Consider the following 27,611-nt stretch of genomic DNA (forward strand, 5'->3'; position numbering starts at 1 on the left):
TTAAAGCAATTCTGAAATTACTTTATTGACACTGCTGCCATAGAAATAAATCAGTATTTGTATGAGACCCAAGGAGATTTTCATGTCCAGAGAGAAATCTCAGGATGAAATAGTTTGAGTCTGCTGCAACCAGGAAAGTTCCATCAATTTTCACCAGATGAAAACTGCTACATTTTTAGTTGTGTTTTTTTTTTCTCTCTTTTTTAAATTCTCGTCCAAATAAATATAGCAATTTCTTCCGTTGTTATTACAACCCAAATGGACTCTTATTGAGTTGCTCGCTAGAAGTTTTATTGCTAAAGTGCTGAGAGTGTTTTCATTATAAATGGCTATCATAAAGCTCTATAACTTGCCTGTAAAATTTCTCTGCCAGTGAAGATCTTGCACATACAAGGTCAGTTCTAGAGCTAATTTATTTAAATTAATTTATTAAGAAATCTGAACAGCCATCGTGAAGTAATGAATGTAGCAAACAATTTTATTAACACTTGGTACCTCACAGCACTTTTCTTAAAAACAGTAAATAGTTTTAGAGAGGGCTATGTGAATAAAGCATTGTCCTTTATGGAAGTTACTTGTATTTAGATGCTTTTAATTTTTAACAGGCTGCTGTATATATTCAGTACATTCTATTAGGTAAGTGTCTCATAGCTACGGTGTATTTAATCAGTATACATGTGATTCGAAAGCTGTGAAGACCTTGAATCCTGTGGAGATTGGATATTTCTTAGGCTAGATTGAGGGACACCCTTGAAGTGAGTGATAATTGCAGAGAAAATCGTTTGTATAAGGATCTCTGTTTCTGAATGAATTTGCAGCATCTCATGTTTAAATTAGCAGTACAGAAAAAAGCACCCTGTGCTATTGTAGTTGCCCATTCACTCTCTGCTCAGTCTAATAGAGGCCTCTGCTCTCTGCCATGGTTTTTCATTACCATATCTGAGCATGGGGATAGGTTTATGTTTCTTTCTAACTTCTTGGGACAGTATTCTGCTGACCTGTTTGAGAATGTTAGTCTAATGGAGGAAATAGTATGTCAGTTTACAGCAATAGTTATGTTATTTTGTTAAGGTGTAGGCATATCATGTTAAGATTTAAAGTTTGGACTTGGATTCTAGCAAAAATATTGTCAAGAACTTTTTGCTGAGAGAAGAAAGACAGTGCAGAGTTAGATTAGCTGATAATGACAGATTTTCTGGCTGTGACCTCCATGCTGCACTTTTTGGATAGCAGCACTTCCTCATTATTGTAATAGATGAAGAGAGTCCTCTAAAAAACATGGCTTGCGTGTGGTTTGTTTTTTTGCTCATGAAGAGGTGTACTAACAAACACTTCTTAAAATGAAATTCACAGTGTCACCAAAAATAAACAATGCAATGTAATCAAATGCGTTGAAAGAGCATTCTTGTTTTCAAATGCCAGACACCGGCTGTTTGAGAATATGTCCTCATGCCATGCAGTGTCTGTGACATTATTTATTTAAAACCAGATGGTCCAAGTATGTTTTTTTCAGTGAGCGTATCTCATTTTCTGGAGTGCCTTCCTATGCAAAACCCCGGAGCCTCTCTTTGCGTATAGGAATAGGATGTTTTTTTGTTTTTGTGGTTTTTTACTTTTTGTTTTTCCTACTAGTACAGACTGTGATCCCCCAGGGTAAATAAAAATGAGGGCTATGTTAACACTACTTACATATGGTCCTTCCCTAATTCAGACTTCAGGTCCCAGAATCTTGTTCAGCATTATTATATAACTCATGACACTTCCTCTCATCTTCTTGCTGAGTTCTTTTTGTGTTCATGTTGCTTCATTTTAATGAAATTCAGACCCCAAAGTATAATACATAAAGCCTTATCCATTATTTAAAAGAAGCAAACTTATGCTTTCTGGAATTTATGAAGCAGATATCAAGAAATTCCTACAAATAGGAATAGATTCTTGCAACTTTAAAACAAGCCAGCATATCCAACCCACCAAAATGCAGTGCAAGAAAATGATGAGACCCTTGGCTTCTGTCATGTGTCACGGAACTTGCAGAATTTCATCTCTGTCTTATGTAAACAGAAATAGTTCTCCCCTGTTCTTGTAAACTCCTGAGATTTCAGATAAGTAATTATTGTGATTCTTTCAGCTATGACAGAAAAGAAGAAATAATTTAACAAATGCTGAGTACTAAAACCATTATAAATCCCTTTCTTTGTCATGTCACTTTAGTAATTTATGTTCAGTAGTTTCTCCTCTGCTGTATTAGGGTATACTAATTCTACACAGATAAACATTAGTGTTGATAGAAGGATCTGTACTGTAGATAGCACCTACATAATTGAGAGTGAATTCCTTCTCAGTCTCTTCTCCTTCTGCACTTTGTAGCCACTCAGCAGCTATCCTACAGAACTCAAGGCATAGGAGGAGTAGATTGGGAAAGTTGGTTGTATCTTTGGGGGGCAGGTGGTAGTTTGAAGCAGTGTAAACTGTGATTTATGGGACTGGGCAGATATGGTATATATATATTTTTTAATGCATCTGATAATACTTCCTGTATAGATCAGATCATCTTCACATTGATCCTTGATCACTAAACACCAGGAAAAGCAAATACTTTTCCAACAATACGACCACATTCTGAAGGATGGAAGTTTAATGTTAGTTGAAGTTGCCATGAACCAAAGCGTCTACTCAAAGCCACTTTATATATGTAACTAAGGTAAATGTCAGTAGTTTTACAGCTACCGAGTTGATAACCATTCAGCTGTTACTCAGCTCTGTACAATTCTATTGAGTATAAAAGAAGGGCTTATATTTGTAAGGTCCCATGGCCCATGTACAGCAATCATTACAAAAATCCTTTGTGTTTTGTTCATTGGTCAGTGCTGTTGCTTTGGAAATTCTGCAGTAGCCTTGATTACCTGAAACGTTTCTGGACATTTTAATGGCATCACTCTACTGATATATCATCTCACTTTAAAAAAAGCTGAATGTATCTTCATCTGGTATAAATCGGCATATTTCTCAAGCAGTTTTTATCTGTAGAGCACTTTACAGGGGCATTGAACCTTTACAGGTTCAAGTTTGCCTCGCTGTGGAAAGCAGAGAGTTAAGACTTGAGTGTAATATTTCAAACTGGGAAGTCAATAATGCAATTCATTGCAAATTCTGTATTGATATTTTTATGAATTGCCAGCATTTAACTCAAGGCAGTTGAACCATGTTTACGGATGTCTAGCTTTAGTTAATATTTTCAGGAGAAAGAACTTAAGAAGGAAGAGGACTGCCCTGGAATTCATTCCTGTTGCAGAGAGAATAAGTGATTTCCTTTCAGATGACTTTATCTACAGAGTAAAGCAGTTAAGTATTTATTTTTGTCACTTGGATGAAGTTTATGTAACAGAGCAATGCTTATGAGGATGTAAGTTCCTGGCATTTTTCCATTTATCAATTTTGAAACATTAGTGATCAAGTATTTACTGAACGCCATTCCTCAAATGCAGGGTCTCCACAGCATCTTATTGCATTCATGGAATTCATTTGTTTGCGTTATCTGGCTAACTGGTCCTTTTGTATTGCCAGGGTGATGAACAGATTTGACATTTAGCTGATTACTCCACCAAAATTAAAAGGAAAACAGGGCAGTCATCCAAAGTTCCTTTCAGTGTGAAAGCTAATTATAAAAATGCTTTGAGAAGCAATTTCTTTTTGGATGTTAAAGTGCTTTTATTAGATTGTTCCCCTGTCATTTTAAAATTTATTGCTAGACACTTATAAATGGGGTTGCCTGCTGGGGCAGAATTATTTTATTTTAACTTCTGTAGTTAAGGTGGGAGCCAAGAGGGTACAGAATGTATTTTAGGCAGAATTTGTAAGTTTTTATAGTATTTTTAATTGAAAGGTGGAAAAGTAACCAGTGCTGGCTTTATTTATTATTAAGAAAGTAATAAATCCACTTATATTTACAATTAAGCAACTTCCCATTTCCATTAACGGCTTGTATTTTGTAGTGTATATATAAGCAATCAGTGCTGTTGGAATAATCTAACCCTGTGCTCGTACCTCTTTCAATAGCCAGTACTTGTTCTGAAATAACGTGAAACTTCTCCAAAGTCATTTTGCTGAAGTCATTGAAAAAAAGATGGCCAAGTGAATTTCAACCAGTAAATTTAGGGCTACACAGTGCTTTATCCTGTTATCAGATCTTGTAAGAAGCTTCTTTTGAAATATATATATATATATATGTATATGTATATGTATGTATATTTCCTTGAAATATCTTTAAATTTTCATACTGACTGTTGTTATTAGTATCCTTCGGGTCCCAGACAAGATGTGACCTGGGGACTTTTCAAGGTGACAAAATTGGGTGTTTTTGCATATGATATTGTCTAGCACACACTGGCTACTAAATCATCTTGTGAGGACATATATTAATTCTTGACACTGAGATCTATTAATATACTGTGAAGCCAAGAGAATGATGTGAATCTGCTGTTTCAAACTGTAGAATTCTGCCATAACTAGGAGGAAATATTTTGCTATAGGTAGATTAATGTTGAAAGCTTGTCAAGGAAAACTTTAATGTTGAAAATTTATTCTTCCTCTTCTTGCCAGTGCTTCAGGTTCTCTACTGAAACTCATTTGTAATCTAGAAGAAAAAATAGTTGGTTTTGTTTGTTTGTTTGTTTGTTTCTATCTGTGTTTTTAGAGTTCCAGTGATACAGTTGATTGTCTATTAAAAAGTGCATCCCAGTGAGATCTTCCAGAGGGTGATCTTTGCTCCCATCAATTTGAGATCTTTTCTTGTAGAATACATCTATTGTTTGTGCTTTAAGAAATAATTTAATTCATGCTGATTGCAGGATACAACATTATGTATTAATATTTAATAAAAATGTGAGTTGGAAATTTGCTAAATACCCTTTGTGGAGAAAATAGGACTTAAGATATTTGTTTTGAGGGTGCTCTGAATAGACAGAGAATGCAGTCGGGACCCGCAGAAGACTATTAGTGAGTTTTTTGTTTTGTTTGACTGCTAAAGTATATTTCAATGGTAAGCCTTGATAATTTCTCTTGGTATCTATGAAGTCCAAGCAGCTTATAAGGCAATTGACTCCATGCTTTTTCAGAACTTCATATAAGTAAAAGATCAGTTTTTAAAACAGTTACTCAGTGAAGCTTGTAAACTGTCCCTATAGCTCACCCATATAAAGATTTTAGTTGGTGAATTTCTGCAGATTTGACATTATGTGCGTCTTTGGGGCTGGACTTGATGATCTGTAGATGTTCCTTCCAGCCCCAATGATTCTGTGATTCATACTCTGTTTGTTCCCTTCACACATTTACCTACCTCCTTGATAGTATGATGGATGATTCAGGAATACATTAAAGTGGGGTAGAAGCAACATCCTCTTACTTTGAAAGTTCTTAGATTATGTCCTTGTCTACAGAGGACCTTCCTTTTCTGGCTTTGGATGTTAACATTTGCATAGTTTAAGCATCCTGTTGGCTCCACTCTTTCATTGTGTCAATGAATCTCCTATAATCTAGAGCAAAATGTGCATATATGATGTATTCGGCTAAACTGCATAAAGAATAAGTTTAGAATGCTTCAGATGTTTTAAAAGCATAAATATATGTAGCTTTCAGTCATGTTTCTGTTCCTCTTCTGAATAAACAAAGAATAAACTGAATAAATAACCTAGCTCTAATACAAAACTCATGCATACTCATCTGTCACGGTTTACGGATCTGTCTGTAGTGGTACTTTCTGAACCTGCATTGGCTTTGCAACATGTTCAGAAAGCATTTGGCAAAAAATCTGCCCATGAAGAACTTACTGCACACTTGAGAGCTCAGGTCTCACAGTGGGACACATCCAAAAGATTTTAAACAAATCTGAGCATAACAGCAGTAAATATGTGCTCATCTGGGCTTATTTTTGGAGGAGTGCTTTATTGAGACTTCTGTCACAGAATAATTTCTTTCTGTCAGAGAATGATTTCTGTTTTCTTTTGACAAAGATTATTTCAGCAGAATGAGGGAAAATAGCTTTAAACTGGAAGAGGGAAGGTTCAGACTAGATATTAGGAAGAAATTCTTTACTCTGAGCATGGTGAGACATTGGAATGGGTTGTCTGGGGAAACTGAGTAGCCCCTTCCCTGGGGGCATTCAAGGCCTGGCTGGATGGGGCCATGAGCAACTTGGTCAAGTGGGAGGCATTCATGCCTATAGCAGGGGGTTGGAACTACATGGTCTTAAAGGTCCCTTCTGATCCAAATCATTCTATGATTAAAGGAGAAGTAAATTTAAGACTTCTTGTTGGTCAGCAAGCGTTTGTGCTGAATTTAATTTATTTTCTGAATCAAAACTTCTTCTTTCTAAATGCCACCAAATTTAAGTCATTCAAAATAAACTGAGTAGTCAATCCACAGCCTAGAAAAGAAGATTGCAAACCCCTCTATGTTTTCAAAGATATTTATTGGTGTATTTCCAACCTATTTGTATTGTTTTTCCATAGGTAGACGGAATACTGTGCCTGGCTGACATTCTTACTGATAACACCCATTCAGAAGCCACTCATGCAGAAGCAGCGGCAGTAATTGCACAGATCACATCTCCACATCTCACATTCACTCAACATCTCAGCAGCTTTCTGGAAAATATGGAAGAAATTGTAACAGCACTTGTTAGTAAGTTGTTCGGAGTCTTTCCAGTTAAAATGACTGTTTGAGGGTAGGATCTTTCACTAACCACATTCCATAAAGAATGTTTGCTATTCTTTGCTTACCAGAAAAAAGAACTCAGCCATTTTTTAACCCTGAAGCTGGACATTCTGCAGTTACATAATATTTTTACCTCCTGTCCATTTCTGAGTGAAATTTATGTGTATTTATCATAATAGTATCCAGATGCTGTAGTACCTTTCGAACCTCAAAATGAACTGAGCCAAGCATCCTCCTGTCTCATGTTTGTCTCTAAAAGGCACTTTCTAATCATTCCTGTACGGCTGTTGTGTTTACTAAATTTGCTGTAAGTAGACTGCTAGAGGCATCTGAACAGACTTTAAATGTATTTATCAGTTATTACAATGTACCACAGTCAAATGACAACCTTAATAGCCCATCCAGAAGGGATTAGCAGGTGGAGAATTTCCCTGATTGTCAGTGCTCCAGTTTCACCTGAATTTTAGTAATATAAACTCTGCTCAGGAAATGTGAGCATTGAAAATAAACCACGTGTAACTTTGGGAGAGCTCTTTCAATAATCACACACCAGTGTCCTTTCAATATTTATAGCTCAGTAATCAAATTTCTGTAATATATTTAATTTTTAAAACAGGCTGGAGTGTTATTGCCAGGTGATTCGAATCTTACTTAGAATGTGTGTGTGCGAGGAATGAAAGGATAACCATGAATTCAGCTCTTCTTATCGAAAATGGAAAATTTATAGAATGACTACAAAGGAATAGGCTTAGAAATGGGCAAAATATGTGCAGTTTGTTCTAAAGGAGATATGTGGATGACATATTATCTTACGGATCAATTACTGCCAGCCTTCTGCTTGTAGTATTTCATTTTATTTCATGTCCAGGTATTGAACAACATTCACTGGAATATTCTCTGTAGAATGATATACTAGATAGATACTCTCATTAATTAGATGAATGCTTAGGAAACAATTGCTTTTAGTATTCAGAAGCGCAAACAAAGGTGCCTAATGTTAAATCTTATAAAGCACCCTAAAAATGTGATGTAGTATATAATTGCCAACTTAAGATTATTTTTTTGTTTTGTTTCTGCTTTTGTCTTGAGTATTACAAACTTGGCCATAGATTACTAACGCCAACTGCAGATGGTTAAATACTGCTTTGAAACAAATGTGTTTTTGCACTGAGAGGATGATTTTTATTCAGTTTATTCTCTGCATTCCTAGAACTGTGCCAAGAAGCCTCATCTGGTGAAGTTTTCCTGCTGGCTTCAGCAGCTCTTGCCAATATTACTTTCTTTGATACCATGGCTTGTGAAATGTTGCTTCAGCTAAATGCTATGAAGATTCTTCTAGCAGCATGTTCAGACAAACACATAGTGGATACTCCATATTCCCGAGATCAGGTGAGTGACTTCTCAGCAAGATATTATGAGCATATTTATGCAAAAATCAGCCGGTTTATGCAAAAATCAGCTCCTTGTCTGTTTTGATGTAGGCAAACCTAATTTGATTTCCTGTCTTCACTTTTGTTCATGTGGCTTTTTCTTTATCTGTTTGCGTCCGTTCTTGTGCACTCTGAAATCGGAATGTGGTTCTATGGGGAAAAATAGCCACTTCCCATATTTGTAAGATACAGGGATTTACTTTTTTTCCACTGTGAAGCTGGTCAAGCACTGACACAGAGAACCAGAGAGGCTGTGGAATCTCTCTCTTTGAAGGTATTCAAGACTTGGCTGGACAGAGCTCTGACACTGTTAAAATATATAGAGACACCAAGGCCTAAATAAACAATTTTAAGTTCAAAGATGAATTAGCCCAAAGAGCTGAATAAGGATCTGATCCTCAGCCCATTGACGTTAGTGGGCTTTGGATCAAGTCCTAACTGCATAGTATATGGCTTGCAAGTTCCACTGTCAGACACCACTCATATAGGTATGCATTTCCCTTTCATTTTCACTTTTTTTTTTTTTTTTTTTTTTCTCCTGTTCAGTAAAGAAAAAGAAAATTAAAGGTCTGTGCTAATGCATAAGTGAAGTCAGAATTCTTTTGCTCCTCTCAGCTCCTTCCATCTAAATCAGGTGCTTTGGAGAAGCACTGCTTATTTGGCATCTCAGTGATGAATTTTGCCTCAGTAGAGCAACGAATACAGGGACTTCAGTAACTGCTGCTATAGGATAGAGGTTGCTAGTCAGCTCTGTTAACCTACTTATAAGACATTGAGAATATGACTAAAAGCCCAGAATTCTGGACTCACAAGTACACCCCCTTCCCACCTCTGGAAATTATTTATGGCAGTCTTGGGATCTGCATTGCCATGAAAAACCCTTCTGTGTATCCTACAAGGCACAAGAGACCTTAGGAGCATAGGATGACTAGTGCTGCTCTAATTTGGATTAAGAGAACTTGGTAATTTTCTAGCTCAGAGGTGTCTGAAAAAAATGAGTAATCTGTAATTAGTGTGCTACTGTTTTGGTGCAAACAAGACCTCAGTTGTGGTATGGTTCTAGACCAGGCTATATACTGTTATTTCATAAATACAATTCTTGACTTTTTTTGTGTTTGTTCCTCCTGTGTTCCCACAATTTGAATTCCTTATTTCATTATGCCGTCACCTTTGTTATGAGTGAGATTGCCATTTACACTGTGGTGAGCCCTTTCTTCGAATGAGGAAGGCAGACATCTAAAGAAATGTTTATGACTTTATTAGATAACAGACTGGTTAGAGGCCTTCTGAAACCTTGCTGGTTGCAAGACATCTTATTATCTATCTAGATTAACAGAAAACTTTGGAATGGCTTGTGATTTCATCTCCAGCAACACCTTCCATTCCCTCCTGGAATAAAAAATTAGATAAAAAAGTTGTGATCTCCCAGATCTCATTTAAAGGCTGACTACCACTAAGGCAGGATCTCTCTCTGGATATTGCTCCTGTGTGGAGTTTACAGTGAGCCTTTAACATTCACAAGCATTTCCCATTTATCATTGATTATAATATTTATTATCTTATAATCTTTCATATCTTTCTTATCATGATAATCTTTCATACAAAACATCTGGTTTAACCTCTGTTTACCTGTCAACTGTGCACCTCTCAACTGTACAGTACTATAAAGACACATCTTTCAGACAGGTTCCTGCCTAAATTCATGGAACATGTGTGTGTTTAATGTGTGTGTATACACACATATATAAATAACGTCACATGTCGTAATGGAGAGAAAGCATTGTCAGAAGAATGCTTCTAACAAAAATCTTTGTCACGTAGGGCCCCTTTCATTTCAACCATCATCTTAGACTCTACATAGAAAAATATGAAATATGTATGTTTGTGCAAGGCATGTTTATGTATAATAATTTTTTTCTCTCTGCGTTCCCACTTGTCTCTTCAGTGTAGCATTCTCACCTCACCTGTGAAGCTGTGGAGGTAAAGTCTAACATCTTCTGATATTCTGTTATTCAGGCAGATAAAGAATTAATGTGCAGTGAACACACTGATTTTATAGTGCTTACTTCTAGGTCTAAAATCAGTGTTACTTTTTGAAAAAGTTTTAGGTGAAGAAAAGCTTTTAACTGGAAGGTGGAAATTGAAATAGTTACTGCTTTGTTTTTGCTCTCTTTTTTCCCCCTTCCTGAATTCTTTCCATTTTCCTTGGCTTTTGGGAGATGCTGCAGGCTCTGAAGCTGAGACCTTCTCTTTCAGTTAAGATTGGAATCCCTTAATGTTTTTTTCCTTTGCACAGATGATTGCAGGGTCAAAAAGTGAGCAGAGACAGATATTATTTGAAGATCAAGAAGTTTAGATGTTTAAATGTTGCTTAGCTCTCAGTGGAAGACTTTGGAATCATTATTTTTAAAGAGAAGAATATTGACAGAACCTTTAGACTTCTTATGAAGTTGCAGTACTCAGTTTGGGCTCCATTTTGTTAAATGGCTGTCCAGATTTTCCCTTATTGTTTGGCAGTCAACATGGTCTGAGGAGAACTTGAGGTTCAGAATGGAGTTTCAGCAACAAAGACTGTATAAGATGCCCATCCTTCCCTACACCTGACAGAAGTAGGATACAAAATCATTGCTGATGAGGAAGGCAGTTGGTGGAGTCTTTCTTGCTTAGGGTTTCTAAATTCTAAGAGCAAAAGGGCAGTGCAGGAGGCTGCCTCTCCTGGTTGGTCAGGAGAGGAATATCACTTCCACTGCTGAACCATCAGCTGTTCTTTCCTAGGGAATAAATGCATGTGATACTAGGACTTTGTGGCCTATGGCACGTTATATGAGCAGCCAGAGCAAAGGTTGGTGGTCTGGCTGTGAACTGTGCTTGGTAAACTGTACACTAAAATTGTGCAATCTATTCTAATGTTTACTGGTTCGTGCTGACAAAACATGTTTTCAGCTAATACAGTTTGAAATGGAGGTGATGCGTTACATAATTAAGTTGTTAAATAGTGTATTTAAGAAATTAAGCAAGAAACAAGACAACCACTAAGATGCAGAAATGAAAACTAGGCCCAAAGTCACATGACTTTATGTGAGCTTTAACCATGCCATTACTAATTTTCTGTTTTAAGAAAATTTTCTTTTTAAGAAAAGTAATCTCTTAAACACAAAATCTTTTGGGGACAAAATGTCTGTTTAGTCATAATTCTGCCATGCACTTTCAGATTAGATGCAGTAAAATGCAACATGCGGCAATATGCAAAACAACAGACACAGTTGAAAGAATGAAGTCCTCATGTCAGCTGAAGAATTCTTTGCTAGTGGCTATGGTTTTATTCCTGGGATCAATTCCCAACATTGTTCCTGCTCTGATTTTGAAGTAGTAATTTAACTTCTCAGCACTTCTGTTTAATCATCTGTAAAGTTGGGCAGACAGCGCGCTTACTCAGTGTAAAGCCTCTCTGGAGGAAACATGTTGTGTCAGCACAATTCATTGCAGTTTTTATTCTCAACCCTTGCCTGCCAGGTTCACAGTACAGTCAGGCTGGTGCTGGAGTAGAGTTATTTCCTGCAGTATCTAAACAGGATTCTGTAACAGTCATAAAGCTGCAAGCCTGAAATGGCTGTGTATGTGTTTTGCGGCTTTTGTCTTCTTGGCTTCATCACAGAATGTGACAATAGACCTCTAAAAGTCTCTGTCTTTGTCCAAAAGAGTATTACTACTCAAGTGAAGGCTGAAATTTCAGTCTCAGTTCTAATCAGGTGAGCTCATAAGGACATTTCCACATATTACGATTCCTTTCCTTCTGTTTGCTTCTCAGGTAGCTAACATGTCTAGCTAACTGATACTTTCTAGGATAGACACCAGAAATGACTTCCCAACCGCTGTGCTTGAGTTAGTGGCAGCTGAACTAGTTCCTGTGCTCTTCCCCTCTTCTGAAGAGGGAATGATTAACTTTTCTCTCACAAACTCAAATCATGACTCCAAGTAGACCAAATAAACTCGTTTCCTACTACTGTGCATAAGCTTAGGCCAAATTATGCTCTGCTATAGGGAGACGAGGTGCCTTGCATTAACTGAATTGGTTCCACAGTCTAAGAAACTTTCTGCTAACACAAAAAGTGTCTTAGGGATGATCTTTTTTTCTCCAGCATTTCTTCTGAAATAAAGGAAACTGTGGCCCCAGAAGCAAGAGAAGAGACAGTGTCAATCTCCTCCACTAGCTCAGACCTATAATGCCTGGTTTATGGATTCCTGTTCACCGTGTGAGTCATGCAAGATCCATTTCCCATACACTTCTTTAAATCAAAAAAGTGAGAATTTTGCCCACTCCTTGGCTACCTTAGTTAGCACTATGAAATAAAACAGATAAAAGGGTATTAGAGACACCCTTCCTACCACAGGGGAAGACTCATTTAGTTTTAGCCTCTGATGCTCTGCCTTAACATTCCAAAATTGCAGTTCCCACATGCAGTCTCAGAGTAGACATGAAGTTCACAGGAGATCCTGTCTGTTATTTTTCCATGGGAATATTTTCCTCTTCCAGTGAGATGGCAGAAAGACCCTATTTGTGTATATTTTCTTCTTTGTTTTCAGGAAGAAAACTGAATTCCCAGTCACAGAAATGGGTACCTATCCACTAGGAGCTAAGTTTTTCACTTCAAGTGTTATCATGTCCCAGAGAAAATTTCTAGAACTTTCTTAACAATGTTTTTTCTCCCAATAGCATCGTGAAAGGTCCTTCTACTTCAACATAACGTAATGCCTGTACCTGAACCCTGCTGTATATGTTCTTTTGCTGTCTCCCTATGGGCTGGTCTCAAATTGTGAATATTAACTATTTTTAATTTGCATTCAGAGTCCCTCTTCCTTCTGATTAGTTATCACGTGTCTTTCTTTCTGAAGATGGTTATTCGGGACTTTGTAGAAACAATCTGATTTCTCCTTATATCATTAATTTGAATTAATTACCAAATACAATATGTAGTGAAAATTAATTTTACTTAGTGATGAATCAGCCTTAAAGGAGTAATTATCTAAGGAGATTAGGAGTTCTATATTGATCTATTTTGCCACTCAATTAAATTATTCAGTAATTCTTATTTTGAGCTTGTGACTTTCTGTTTAAGTTGGGACTATTGATAAACGCTTACCGGACATTCTATCTTTACTATCAACAGCAGTATATTAGCATCACTTTCCACCTCTGTAGATCTTTTCCCACAAATAAGGTAAGTGACCCTCAAATGTGGAAGATATTGGCCCTTTAACTAGCTGAAATGTGTGCTTTCATCCTCCAAATCCTGCTGCATTTTTCATCCTGAGGAGCTAGTTTCACACTAAAGAGAAACACTTTAAGATCATCTCATATCTCCCATTAAGGGTGAGTTATCTCAAGCAGTAAAGAAGCCTTCTGTTTTCTGTGTGTTCTTTAGGTTTAAACCTCTTTGTCACTTAAAGCATGTGAGTTTCACACTCACAAGCATATGCATCTGTGTTTATAGAAAACATTTTCAGCTAGTTTTCATTTTTGTTACTACTGGCCAGTATCTTTATTCACCAGTTAATGAACACTAGTCACCATTACTTCTTTAGAAAGAGAAGTGTTATGATGTTACATGGTTTTAGTGAGAAACTCTCCAGGTTGACTGATGCCTCCAGAGTTTTTTAACATTTTAAAGATTCTTAACCTTAGCTTCCCAAATTTGTATTACTCTTGACAACTGTGGTTCCTAAAGTTCAGTGTAAAGTAAACCACAGAAATGAAAAGAAAGGCTTGTTGTATCAGTATGTGTGAAAGGCTGGGTGAGGGGAAGGAAACTGTGCAACTTCAAATGTTTTAATTTTTTAAATTTAATTTATTAAACAACGATATAAAACACTGCCAATTATAAGTTACATTGTCACTAGAGAGGGATGTATCTGTGTTTACTATTCATTCTGCTCATAGAAGTATACTGATATTTACTCATATTTTTAATTAATTTCCAGAGCAACAGTAAAAACAATAATACGGTGCTGTACTGATTTCTGAAAAGCCTGAAATGTCTCTATTATTTTTAAGTGTATTTGTTAAATAGGGAACATTTGCACGGATCTAAACTGGCTATTAAGCTCAGAGAACAAACCCTTTAGTCTCATTTTAGCCTTGTAATAAATCATATTAGTGGGACTGTCTGCATGTTAATCTTTTTATTAATTGCCGCATTTTCACAGGGTGCTAAAATAGAAGCATATCTGACAGTTCTCTTGCTGGCATTTTGTGTTTTACTGTTTCACTACCTGGCACCTGTAAGTGAGCAGTGCATAGCACGTACTAGCAATTGGGTGGTGAATGCAGCGACAAACCCCCGAGACCTATTTCACTGGTTACTTTTAGTAGTGCAATTCATGCAATGCTGACTGGAATTATTCAGCTTTCATCCAGAGGCACACAAATGTCTTAGTTTTATGTTTGTTTACCACGTCCATTTTTTCCATGGTGTTCATTACTTCAGCATTTGAGAATTAGAATTCTTCAGTGTTCCCTTGTGAGTTAGGACTGGTATTGCAAATTCTTTTGGACTAACAATTTGTCAAAATAGATACAAGCTAACTGAGAAACTAGCAATAAAGTGTCTCAGAAATAATTATGCTGAAATGCTTGAATTTTATAGAACTAAAGAGCTTAGGCAGCTTAAATTTCCTAAAACATTGAGAGGTAACTCTCTAAACACCAAACTGGTGAATAAGACAAGTTTTTGACTGGACATAGAAGGACTGAAAAAGAGCTATGAAACCAAGACCAAAAAAACCCCCCACAAAACACTACTTATTTTGCTCTAACCACTTTTGCAATTGGGATCTACAGCTAGGAATTCTATCAACGTGCAAAGTTACACTTTTACTTTTCAACTGGTCCAAAGCTGTCGTAAATGTTTGCTTTACCTTGAAATATAGCACATTATTCTCTTCTGAGAGGGAGAGAATCAGTCATGTGGTTTCAACCACAGTCTGACAGATATGGCTTTAGACTAGTGACTGAACATGGAAAGATCTGAATTGTATGGACAGTCATTTTAGCTTCTCTGAACAGGGCTCAAAAAAATATGTCTGTCCTTATAAAAGAAGGACAAGCACGCTTTACAAAAAGTATCTCCTTCTCTTCCTTTACTTCATGTTGCCCTGTTGACAGCTCATCTAACAGAGTTTATGGATTTTTATTTTTTTAGTACCTATAAAGTCATTTTGTACAATTCTCATTCAGTACAGTCTATGAATTGGAAATTTCAGTTCCAAATTCTGCAGCCTTCCCTGCTGTGTCCAAGAGATCTAGATTCTGAGACCCCCTGCTCTGCAACTAGCCTCTGCCTATGTTCTCAGTTCCCACAGAGAAAGCTGTAGCCACCAGATTTATCTAAGTCCTTCTATCAGAGATGGGCACCTGAAAGTTTTGGTTGGTCTGGACAAGTGAGTTCACAGTGGACTTAGCTTGGATTAGTCTATTGGAGGGATCTGCTGGAGTAGAGATACAAGAGACAGAAGGGTCAGGATCCAGCTCCAGAACAGGTCTGCTTAGTACACATAGAGAAACCAAGACAGTGAACTGCTGCTGGCTGGGATTAGTGTTTGCAGTGTATGGTTTCTTAAAGCAGTACATTAAGGACCTTGCCTCAGGTTTGGCAGCAGATTCTGAGATCAGATATTATGTCAAGGATTCTTTACATGGTGAAACAATTGCATGTTTTCGGTTTGTTGCTTTGTTGCTTTCTCCTCTGGAAAATAAAGTCAGATAATATTTGCTTAATAGCATGTGTGCTAACTCCACACTTCAATAAATCACAAAGGTTGGTGGAATTTGCAGGCCTCAGCATAGGCTTTCTAGATGCTTCTGTAAAGTTCTTACTGGTTTGCAATCAACTATAAATCCTAAGGAAATCTTGCTACATTAATACCAGTGCTCAGATGAGTGTTCTTCAAAGCAATTTGAGTCTACTTATATGTCTATTTTCCTCTAAAGACTTTATCCTTAGAATTATACACCCTTGAACTTTGGTCAGTATTACAGAGGGAGATTTTATGTAGGTTGCATGTATAGTGAATTCTAAAAGAGGCAAATTTAGCAGAAATACAAAATTTTATGTCAACTCCTTATTCAGCTTGCCTGTTATGTGTTCATGTATGTTATGATGCTTCTGGGAAAGAAAATCTATCCACGTGGCATGAGTTAATAGTTTAACTGCCTTTAGAGTCCTAAGATATTAAAAGACAGCTTAAGTAGAACCTGATATTTATTAATGGGAAGACTTAAATGGTTTGCACAGGGTTATGTATAAAATCTTTTGGCACTAAATATATAGCAAAATAAAGGGGCTATGTAATCAATACGAAGGAGACTGAAGTATAGATGTAACCACCATGAAAATAGTTTTTGGTGTCAAAAGAAATACACAAAATATTTTTACATATGAAAATACTTATTAGACAAAATAACTTGCAGCAGTGGAATAATTGGCACATATTCAAATTATGGTTAATTGAATTCTTCATCTGTGGCTTAGAGAGCCACATGGGGTACAGACTGTGCATAGAGGAAGTAATTTTCATTAACAGGATATAATTTAGAATGAGAAAACATATACACTCTGCCTGAAACACTGTTAATAATTAATATGGAATAAATACATAGACATATACCGAGTTACCATATTTCTACCTGTCACTCTAGAGTTTCAGCAACTCATTTGCATCCTAAGTAAGTATATTTATTCAGAGAGATGACACTGTAACACTACCTTTGAAAGTGGAAGACCTTTATGTCACAGCATTGAAAATGACTCATCCTTTTTACTGAGATGGCAAAGTGAGATCAGAATCATGATCTGATCTACTTCCATCTCTCTAAGAAGTTTGCTTGCCCCTGAACTGTGTACAGGTACAAAGCTGATAAGCAGTTCTCAAAATGATCATTAAATTGGAGGCTGATCAGTATCTCTCAACTACAATAGAGACAAAAGGAACCTTTTAAGAAAATATGCTTCCTTGATTTTGTATTTTACATATATATAATATTTATTATTTTCTCTCTTACAAATTTTGTTAATGTTGAGATATATTGGCATATAGGAAGCAAGTTATTTGAAGACTAAAGTATAAAAAAAAAACAACAACTATTTTGCATGATGAATGAAAGTATATGGTATCAGTGAAAGGAATGGATGAATGAAAGCCAAAAAATCTATTTGATTCAATCTCTGTCAATGGCTCAATGCATAAATTCTAAGCAAGCTGCGTTGCACCTAATCCTAAAAATGATTAATATTATTTTGGATAAAAAATTCTGTAAATCAGAATCTCACATGGGCTTCTCTTAGTACAATGCTTGATTTTGGTCTTAGCTAAGGGAAAGCGTAAACATGCTTAAGACAAGCTTCATTTGGGACAGAGCTGTAACCTGCACATAATCTATGGCTTCAATAAAACTGAAAAGTGTTCCTTCGACAATCCTTTGAATCATGTTGGAGACTCCTCAATGTTTCAGCTGAACCTCGAAGCAGAAGGGTAATGAGTGCACATCTTAAAAGTATGTGATACAATAGACCTTAACCTGCCCTGTGGACTCTGCCTGATCAGGAATGTGATGGCAGATATCTGAGGGAGGGCAGCTACTGGAGGAGTCTTTGTAGGGCCTTCAGGTATTTTTGTCGGTAGTTGTTCCAAATGCTTCTTTCTCTTTTTTGTAATTTGAGCAAGCAGTTGTTCTTCTGCATGGATTTCCATGACATGCTTTTATGCATGAGTGCAGTAAGTAGTGCAAGAAAAACATACTTCATTTCTCTTTTTGTCCAGGTTTCAGTTATCAGCCATATGTGAGATAAAGAACATTGAGAGACGAGAAGTGGGAACAGACTGTTAATCTATATGAATGCTTTTTAATTCTACACATTTTGTCATATTTCTGCCATACTTATTTTATACACAACAGTCCTATTTAGTCTTTCTGAATTGTAATGCCACACTTAGTATTTCCTGTTCTTTTTAACAACAGGTGGTAACGATATTGGCAAACATGTCTGTCTTGGACCAATGTGCTTCAGAAATCATTCAAGGAAATGGTATGTATTTTAACTGAATTACATTCTGCCTGTGTATGTGAAGAATATTTGAAAGGAAAGGAAAATTTATTAGTTAAAGGTGAAAGGCTTCACAACTAATATTTCACTTTGCATCCTGTCTCTGCTGGATATTGCATGTTGCTGCAGGGTGCAAAGTCTGTCTTGAACTTTTTCTTTGATAGGGAATTCATGTTTTGCCATTGTATGGGCTGCTGTTTTGACTCTGGCTTGTAGGGGTGATACCAGGTTTCATCACCACTAACAATATATTCCAGGAAACTCTCACCACTGATCTTGTATTGATTTAGTATGTCCTGATGAACTTGCATATGGCGTTCTTTCTGCAAGCATCTGCGGGACCTACCTAGTGCAAACTTCATGACATTCCAACATTGCCACAGTCATTTCCAGTGCATCAAAGCCAACACTCAACTTCATACAGAGTTCCCTGGTTGTAATTGACAGATTTGCACAGATGAGCTGACTGAGATGCTTTTCACTTTGTGATGTGACAGCTGTGCAAGGCCATTTGCCACATGGCTTGTGTTTCACATTACTGTCACCATTGCTGAAAAGCATCACCCACAGCCTCACTGTGCCAGTATCCATTGTTTGGTCTCATGCTCAGCCAGTGTCAGCATGGAGGAATTCAATTCCACACCTTTGTTTCATCTGGACTTCAGTGTCAGATGACATTTTGTCAGACTGCCCCTCTGCTGCCATCTGTCACATGGCAACAAAATGGTGGGAAGGTTCAACCTCTACAGCCATACCACCAGCATTCATCTCTGATGTTGTGGGCCAACATAATAAAATAGGAGGCATCGCTTTCAGCAGCCCTTGTAATACTGGATTTAGTTGTTTCTTGTATTTCAGTGGAAAATATGAGTTTCGAGCACGTAAATATGACTGACAAGGTTCAGACACAACTAATTTGCATGTTGAGATCCACATTTACAGAGAGGTAGCATGCATGGAAAATTTTACATGCCCTGGACATAAGCAGGTTGATTATTTAGTTTGGGTATCTGTTTCCTAGTGCACGCCAGAAGCTGTTTAGTTGTTGGGAAAGGTGTTTGATCATGTTTCCACAAGAGAAGAAAGATCATAAAAAGGCAGGCAAGCATGAAGTGCTTTGTAGCACAGGAATGTTGCTGTGAAAGAACTCCAGCAAGTTGTTGCATACTCATTATAGACTATACTGGATCTGTGTATGTTCACGCTACTGGTGAACTGTGACTAGAAGTAATAAAAAATAAACATACAATACAAATAGCGCCTTCTCCTTCCTAAAAGAATAAAGAAGTGTTTTTTCTAATCCTCCCTCAGTGAAACATGTAATTAATGAAAGTGCGTATGTGATAAAGTTTGTGTATACACTCCTTAATGGAAGTTCATGCAGAAGCATTTGCCTCCTGGCTTTTCAGAAGGGCTGGCAATCATCTTGTGTGTGAAAGCTTCTTGTGTTTGCCAAATACTGTGATAATTAGATGCTGGTCAGAAGCCAGACTTACACGTGTACTACTGAGAAGGACTTTAAAATCTTATAGAGGATGGGTGGATTTTCTTCCCAACTTTGGCTTATTTTGTATGTCAATTGATCATTATCTCGTTGTGTGATTCTGGTGCTAATTCTCCTAATTATTTATGCAAATGTTCTAATGGTTAAAATCCTCTGATGCTACCTAAAGTAATCTGAATTTCCTAATGGCATATGGAGTCTAATAGCACATAATTGTCCTTACAGTTAAAATAACTTAGAAAATATAAATCAGCACAGTCTCTGGTTTTCTCCTGCTACAATATGAGTATCTACTCCTATGGGTAAAAAATAGTTGATAGAACCATTTCACATTGTTTCTTCTGAAATGAAGTGTTGTCACACACTAAAGTTCACAAGGTAGAACTTCATGATTTCCCTCATTAAGGGGATGGAAGCTTTTAAAGGCTCACTTAAAATTACGTAAACTTGGAAAAAAAAACAAAAAACAACCACCACCACTTTTACCTTCTTTTTAATTAGAAGGAAAACTTCATTTAGAAACCAGAAATATATTCCTACTGTTTTTGAGGTTAGTGACAACCTTTAGGCTAGTTTAAATGCAATTAAAGACTATGCATCTAGTTTTCACAGTTTTATTTGAGTCAGTATGAATTCGGGCTGTTTCCAAGCAGCCTGAATGGAAGAGGAGTTAGTGCATTTTCTAACTACAAAATTTCTGTGGTTTCCTGGTGAAAACAAATATTTGCATATCAGATGGGCCTAAATACTGATGGCAAAATTGCAGCTCACAGTTATGGATTTTTCATGCCCTAATCCAGTAGTGACTGCATTTACCTAACTTTCTATTTCCCTTTACTATTATGAAGTGATTTTTCTTGGAGATAAGCTAACAATGGCTCTTATATCCTTGTAGGTATTCAGCTTTTAATGGAAATGCTCTTTGAAAGGTCATCTTCAGGAAATTCAGCAGAAGTTGCTGCTTGTGAGCGAGTTCAACAGAAATCTGCAGTTACGCTGGCACGGCTCAGCCGGGATCCTGAAGTGGCAGATGCAGCTGTAAAACTCAGCTGTAAGGACATGTTACAGCTAGGACATTTAATGGAAAACTGAAAAAGAGGGAGGAACTGCCAGTCAAGGAGAAGCTCTTTCCATTTTTTAGCTTCATTTGGTACAGTTTGCGGAGTAGGTTCCCTATAAAATCTCTTCAGAAAGTGAGGAGGTTGTACTAAATGAACCTCTGGCTCAATTCCCAGAGGAACCTGAGGAGCAGCTTTCACTCAGTGCATAGCTGTGGCAGACTGTGACAACTTGGGACTATCTCCCACGCTCCTTTATTTAAAGGCTAGTGCAGGATCCAACAATGGGCATAAAACTCAGATTCCTGCAAGCTCCCATGTGATGAATCTGATGGGAAGACACATATTCTTTTGGATGCAGGTTTTTAAAGATGTGGGCAGGTCAGTGGGGAAGAAATGGACTCATGATTTTCATTCTGAAAGAGCAACAAAGGGTAAAAACAATGTATTTCTTGTTTTTGATATGTGACAATTAATTGTGAACTAACTCCATGGAGAGTCCCTTAAGTATTTGCATAGCATTTTGCATTAGTGAACATATCTGGTAAGGGAGATAAATATTAAAGTTTATAAGGGAGAAAGACCTTTTATTCTTATTATCTCAGAAGAAGTAATTTGTGTTTCTAAAATATTTCTCCCAATACTCTTCTGTGCTTTCAGGTATTCCTCGCCTAATTAAACTTTGCAGATCACCAACTGAAAGAAATAACAGCGATTCTGTTTTAGTAGCATGCCTGGTAGGTGCCTTGTTACCATCTTCGTGTGCTTATCCTGAAATATGGATCAAATGCAGCCTTCTCAATTTCAAAATGCATGTGCATTGCAAAAATATTTTAAATTCTTGCCAGGACATTAGCTATAATAATTTACGGTGTCAATAATTTTTTCTCTAGTTGAAGATTTAGACACATGTATAAATGACTTCATGTTACCGAGCAGTCAACAATTTCAATGGAATGCTTTGTAATTTAAAGTTTAAATCATTCTTAAACTTCATTCTCTGATGACTGTCTTTGCTGAAATAAGTCCTGTCATCACAGAGGCAGTAGCCCTTTTTCTAGTTGCGTGAGCACACGTGCATTGTAGGTGTGAAAATATTGAAGTAAAATGACCAAAGAGAGAAATGGAGATTTGTTTTCTCTACAATCCAATTTTTACTTAAGACTCTCACACAATATAGAGCTCAGCCAAGGAGTGACCAGCAGAAGGTTAACACTGCTTAAGAGAAAAATCCTTGCTGCTTGCTGGCCCCGCTTGGTTACTGTAGCTTTGGTTAACACCTAGCTTGCACATGAGAAGTTTTGTTCATTTAAGCAGAACTTGTTTAGTGTGAAAAAGGTTTGAATCTGAGCGCAAGAAATCCCGAAGTTATTCCACATATGAGCTGAGTGTCTAATCTTGCATGACTTGAGCAGAGGCCACAGAGTGACAGCAGTAACCTGGGTGGTGACTTTCCTGCTGCGCTGTCTCACTGGTGTTCACAGAATTGCAGGGGCTGGAAGGGACCTCAAGATCACCAAGTCCAAACCCCTGCTAAAGCAGGTGCCCTACAATCACAAAAGTTGTGTTGCACATTCCCTGAAATCATACCTATTGCTTGAGATGTTACCTGCTTGTCTCAGCACTTCTGCTTCTCTTAGTGTTTTAGCAACTGCAGGATGACACTTTCTGTAAACATGGCAAAATATTGTGCTTGAGACAGATACACTGCCTCAGGCTCATAGCTGTTGTCACTGAAATCTAAGGGCTTGCACTGTTTGGTATTTTTAGCTTGGTTCTTTACTTTTTCTGCATTTTGGAGCAGGTGTTTAACTCTTGTGGTAATGTAGCACTGATAAACACTGTGAGGACAGCCGATCACATCTGTCAGACCAATTTTTGTTCTTGAAGAAAACAAGCTTCTGTTCAGTTGCATCTGTAGTGTTAGGTTGCTGAAAGGTATGCAATTATGTATTCTTATCTATTGAGGAAAAATAATTTCTAAGACAAGAAGAGGTTGAAGACAAAAGTATGATCAGAGCAATTTGTTGTATAGTCTAATAATCTGAAAAACTAGCAGTTTTGTTTGTTCCCAAATGGTCTGAAATATTTGGCTTTTTTCTACTACCCTTTTATCTATAAGATCTCTATTCCAGACATTGCTTAAAACCTCAGTGGGAGAAGTTCACAATCAAAATGCTCTGGCTGTCACTCACATGTTCTTTCCTTTAATATCCTACTGTCCCTGCTGCTCATTTCCAGGAATAATCTGCCCACAAAGAATTGTCCTTTAAGGGCTGGTTCTGAGAGGGGATTCATCTGATATTTGAGGACAGCAGTGAAAGATTAGCTTTATAAAAGAGGCCATGTAACTGAGTTGAACCATTCTGAGTCTTGGCTGCTACTTGAGGATTGTTATAATGGATTCCTGCAATGAAGACTTTATCAAAGCTTAAATGCATTAACATTTTTTTTTCTTTGTCTTGTTTTGTTTTTATAGGCGGCCTTACGAAGACTAGCAGTTATGAGTCCAGATGGACTTGAAGATTCAGATTTTCAGCAGTTAGTAAAGCCCAGGCTTGTGGATTCCTTCCTACTGTGCACAAATATGGAAGAGAGCTTTGTATAAATGTGAGCCAAAAGCAAAAGCTTTGAAAAAGAGTCAAGATAGTACTTACATAGTGAGACAGTACATACTCAGTTTTACTTAGATTTAGTACTATTGTTATTTATGACTTATTTTAAAACCATGGTCATGTGGCTTGTGGACAAAAGAAATGGAATAAGCAAACTTATTTCTGTGGTTTGTAAAGGTAAATTAAAAACAAAACAAAGTAATAACACAAAAACTTCCTATACTAGGACATATTAAGAGATTTTATCATTGCAGCCTGACAATTAGTGTCATGTTTAGTAGAACTGAGAGAAGGTAAAGAAGCCAAGAATTTGGTGCTCGTATTTTAAATGCTTCCAATGATGTCTTATTGCTGATGTTTTCCTATAGTTAGAATGTTTTTCAGTTTTTTCAGCAAATGCATTAGTCTGTTGCATTTGCTGCATCAAAAGAGAAACGATCCTTAAGGCTGTACGTATATACTTTGAAATGAATGGGATGTTACTAAGTCCAGTTCCTCATCGTTCTGTTTTTTAATAGAGTTCTAAAGATATGTAAATGATTTTTTTCAGAAATTTTTCAAATATTGTCTTGGTGGTATGTTAGAGGGCATTTATAAGCTGCAATGAAGGTGTGCTTCATTAGCAGATATGTAACTACAGACAACTTTTATTTGCATGTACTGATATTTTGTAAAGAAACGAAAAGACTATAGAAAAGTCTTCATGAAATCAAACCTATCATCAATGTGAGATTTAGGATCGTTAGACATTATTAATCTTCCCTCCTTTCCAAGCCTTCCAAGAAGTGGAAGTGAGTATATACAGACATGTATTTAATACTCAATTTACTACTTTAATGAAAAATTTTGCTTGCATACATTAAATAATTAGAACAGATAATTGCAACTTGAATTTCTTTTTTCTTTTTTCTTTTTTTTTTAAGCTAGTCTTGTATTTCTAAAGCTGTGAAACAGTTCTTCCAAGAACTCTTGGAGTTGATACAAGATGATTTTAACAATAGATTACAAGAAAAAGAATAGAGTTGCTTTTAAAAAGAGATCTATCTTTTTTGTTTTCATCATGAAGCTATATGCATTTATAATTAGTCCACTGGCAATATCCTGAGTGTTTTTTGCCTCAGCTTCATATAAAATGTTCTATAAGTTATGAAAATATGTGTTATTTTTTCTTGATGGTTTGCATCCTTTGGTCTGGATCATTTTGTGATCAAAAACTTTAGGGTACTAGGACATATGCCAAATAAATATGTACGCATCTTTACAGTACTTACTACATAGATATCTTAAGCAACTTAATTAATGTTTAGTTAGAATTATGTGGTGTTTAGATGACAGGCACAAGGAAATTGCTAAGCTGTGTTTGTCTTATATGTTTTCTTTGTCTGAGGAATCTCCCTTCCTTCAAGCAGTGGTAAATAGTGACCACCTTTTCTTTTACTCTAGAATAATAATGGTTTAAGAAATCTCTGCCTTAATAATCTTCTTAGTGACCTCTCTTCATCTAACAATGAACTCTGTCTTAACTGAAGTTTTAAAAACTTCAAAAGACGCACAAGAATGTCTGAAGCAACTGTTCAAAGATAACAGTTGATCAGATGTTTCACAAATATGATTTCCTGGTAAGAGAAGAGATGAATTCTACTTTATTTGCATACTTTAAGGCAGCTCCCTAAATGTCTGACAGTAACACATATCATACTGTATAGCTTTCAAATTATCACACAAGTGACTGACAACATTTTCTTCACATAGAAGAAACATGTGTATGCTTTAAATAGTAGTATCAATATTCTTCATGTAAAACAGTTAACTCAAAACTTATACTAAGACCTTATTATGTTCATTTCTTATGTTGATAATCTCTAACAGAATACAATCTATCAGAACCTTTTGCTTAATGCTGTATTGAACATCATTCTGTTAACTGCAGCTAACATCAGAAACTATTTTTTGTAGTCAGTTTGTCCCATCTTGGATGATTTTAAAATCACATGTAAAAGAAAAAAAAAAAAAAAAGTTGTGGGGCATGTACATTCAGAAAAGGGCAGAGATGATCTCATGAGCAAGGCAGTGGAGTTGCTTTATGATCACTAAAGCAAAGTTGTGTAGTAAAATTGGGAGCCCCAAATCCAATTTACACTGACCCTGCTTGGGAAAGTGGCAGTGGACTACAGATGGTCAGTGCAAATGTAACAGTCACTCTTGTGGAAAGGGTGTGTAGAATGATCAGACTGTTGGATGGTCATTGCTCATAGATCAGAATCATAAATAAAACCAGGGAAATTTCAGTGCTTCCAAGGCAAAAGGACTAATTCCTGGGCCTTCAGCAGTGCTGCTGGTTGATGGTTGCATGCTTGTGTGCATATATATACACACCTATGTATATATGTATACATTTATCCCTTAATCTCCTTTTTTTTCTCTCTCTCTTTTTTTTTTTTTTTTAATAGAAGCAGGTTGTTCTAAAAGTATTTTATATACATAAAAATAATTTGAGAGCACAATCAAATGTAGCAGAAAAAATATAATTTGGCTGCAATTGGAAATCAGAATAGTGCTTTTCAGTGGTGTGTGTATATACATATTATTTTTATTTTTTTTCTTTCAACAATGTCAGTCTTTGGAAACAGAAAAAGGAAATGAATATGCTAGGTATGGGCACAGCGTCAATTCTCATGCCAATCCATCCTGCAGTCTGAGTCAAAGATGTAAAAGCTTCATAACAACCTGATTATTGTTCTTGTGAGACCTGACTTTTGCTTATGACAATAGTGAGTATAAAAGCACTGTACTCAATCGTGTCTTAGCTAGGCAGGAAATACTAATTCCACTGAAAGTTGAATTAGAAATTAATGAAAAGAAATAATCATGGATAGTTTATAGCAATCTGTCCTGTAAAACTCTTTATAGGATATATTGCTACAATCAAAAAGGCGTTATATTTTCAGTACAGTGTCAAGTAATTTATTGTCCACGTATGTAAAGTAAATTAATGTAGCTATTAAGAATATGCCATTATGACCCATAACATTTTTCATGCCATTTCAAACAGGTCTCAAAAAAATATTCAGTGAGCAGGCCAGTAGGAACAAAGGAGTCAGCTTTGCTCTCAGGTACAACCATGTGAATTCAGATTAATTCACTTTACTACAAATACTCTCTGTTTATAAGGACGTAGCCATAATTCTGAGTACACATTGCCTGTTTACTTGTATTCATATTATAAATGTAGCTGTTTACAGAAAGAAAATACGCTTGAATGAATCTCATATTTGTAGGTGAAGAATATATATTGAAAGAACCAGTTCAGAACCACTGTCATTTAAGTGTCATTGAAAACATTTTTGCTAGGTCTGAAATTTTCATCTAAAGTTGTGCACTTTATTTTCATATATGCTAGATCTTATGGAAAAATAGTCATCCTGCTTCCTTTCTTCTTCATTTATTAAGAATTTAAAAGTCATTATAAATACGAAATAATCTTTTTTTTTTTCTTTTTTTTTTTTTTTCTGATAAGTTCTGGATCAACAGTGTTTGCTTTGATGGTCATTTTCAGTTTTTTACTTTTTAAAATGAATATTTCAAAGCAGAATAAAAATGCTTAATGTCAATGTAGTATGAAACAAAATACTTCATGTCAAGAATTTCACTGAAGTGTGCTGTCTGGTATATGAGAATTAGAACTCTGCTTATATCCATAGTTATTAGAGTAAGGTAGAAGTCAACTGTAATATCTATACATATCCATATGTGTGGACTCGTTACTCCTTAGAGAATGCATGTAAGTTGGGTATTAGCTTAGTCATTCTGGAAATGGAATGTTATAATTGTTTTAATTTCATCTAATTGTTCTGAAAATTCTAGTTTTTGTATGCTTTTAGAAATGCTGGATAGGTATGTGGTAGACTACAGAATTCTTAGTAAATGATTTATGTTCCAATGGCTTTGGACAGTGTGTTCAATTTCTAGCTTTGGCTTGAACTGTTTAATGATATATGCAGCTGAGGCATTTTATTTATAGAATATATTTTTTTTTTCTCAGATTTTGTGTGTGTGTATGTTTAATACATGAATTATTTGTGTGCTATGTTACTTGCCTGACCTTTTCTTACAAATAACATTTGTATCTGGAAGAGGCAAGACAATATCTTGGTAAATTGGTTGACTTACTTATTTTCTAGGACTATCTATTA

General features: G+C 36.3%; 1 protein-coding gene across 2 annotated transcripts in view; it reads left to right on the forward strand.

Moving 5' to 3' along the window:
* The window catches only part of INSC (INSC spindle orientation adaptor protein), a 115,616-nt gene extending 90,203 nt beyond the window's left edge, over nucleotides 1–25,413 (forward strand). For both annotated transcript variants that reach the window (XM_072338347.1, XM_072338348.1), the window contains 6 exons: nucleotides 6,507–6,678; nucleotides 7,922–8,100; nucleotides 18,157–18,223; nucleotides 20,641–20,796; nucleotides 21,464–21,540; nucleotides 23,283–25,413. In XM_072338347.1, coding sequence (XP_072194448.1) covers nucleotides 6,507–6,678; nucleotides 7,922–8,100; nucleotides 18,157–18,223; nucleotides 20,641–20,796; nucleotides 21,464–21,540; nucleotides 23,283–23,411 — 780 coding nt within the window. In that variant the 3' untranslated portion in view covers nucleotides 23,412–25,413. The remainder of the gene's footprint in view (nucleotides 1–6,506; nucleotides 6,679–7,921; nucleotides 8,101–18,156; nucleotides 18,224–20,640; nucleotides 20,797–21,463; nucleotides 21,541–23,282) is intronic.
* Nucleotides 25,414–27,611: the final 2,198 nt, after the last annotated feature.

The sequence above is a fragment of the Excalfactoria chinensis genome, chromosome 5, assembly GCF_039878825.1.
Source record: "Excalfactoria chinensis isolate bCotChi1 chromosome 5, bCotChi1.hap2, whole genome shotgun sequence".
In the NCBI taxonomy this organism is placed as follows: domain Eukaryota; kingdom Metazoa; phylum Chordata; class Aves; order Galliformes; family Phasianidae; genus Excalfactoria; species Excalfactoria chinensis.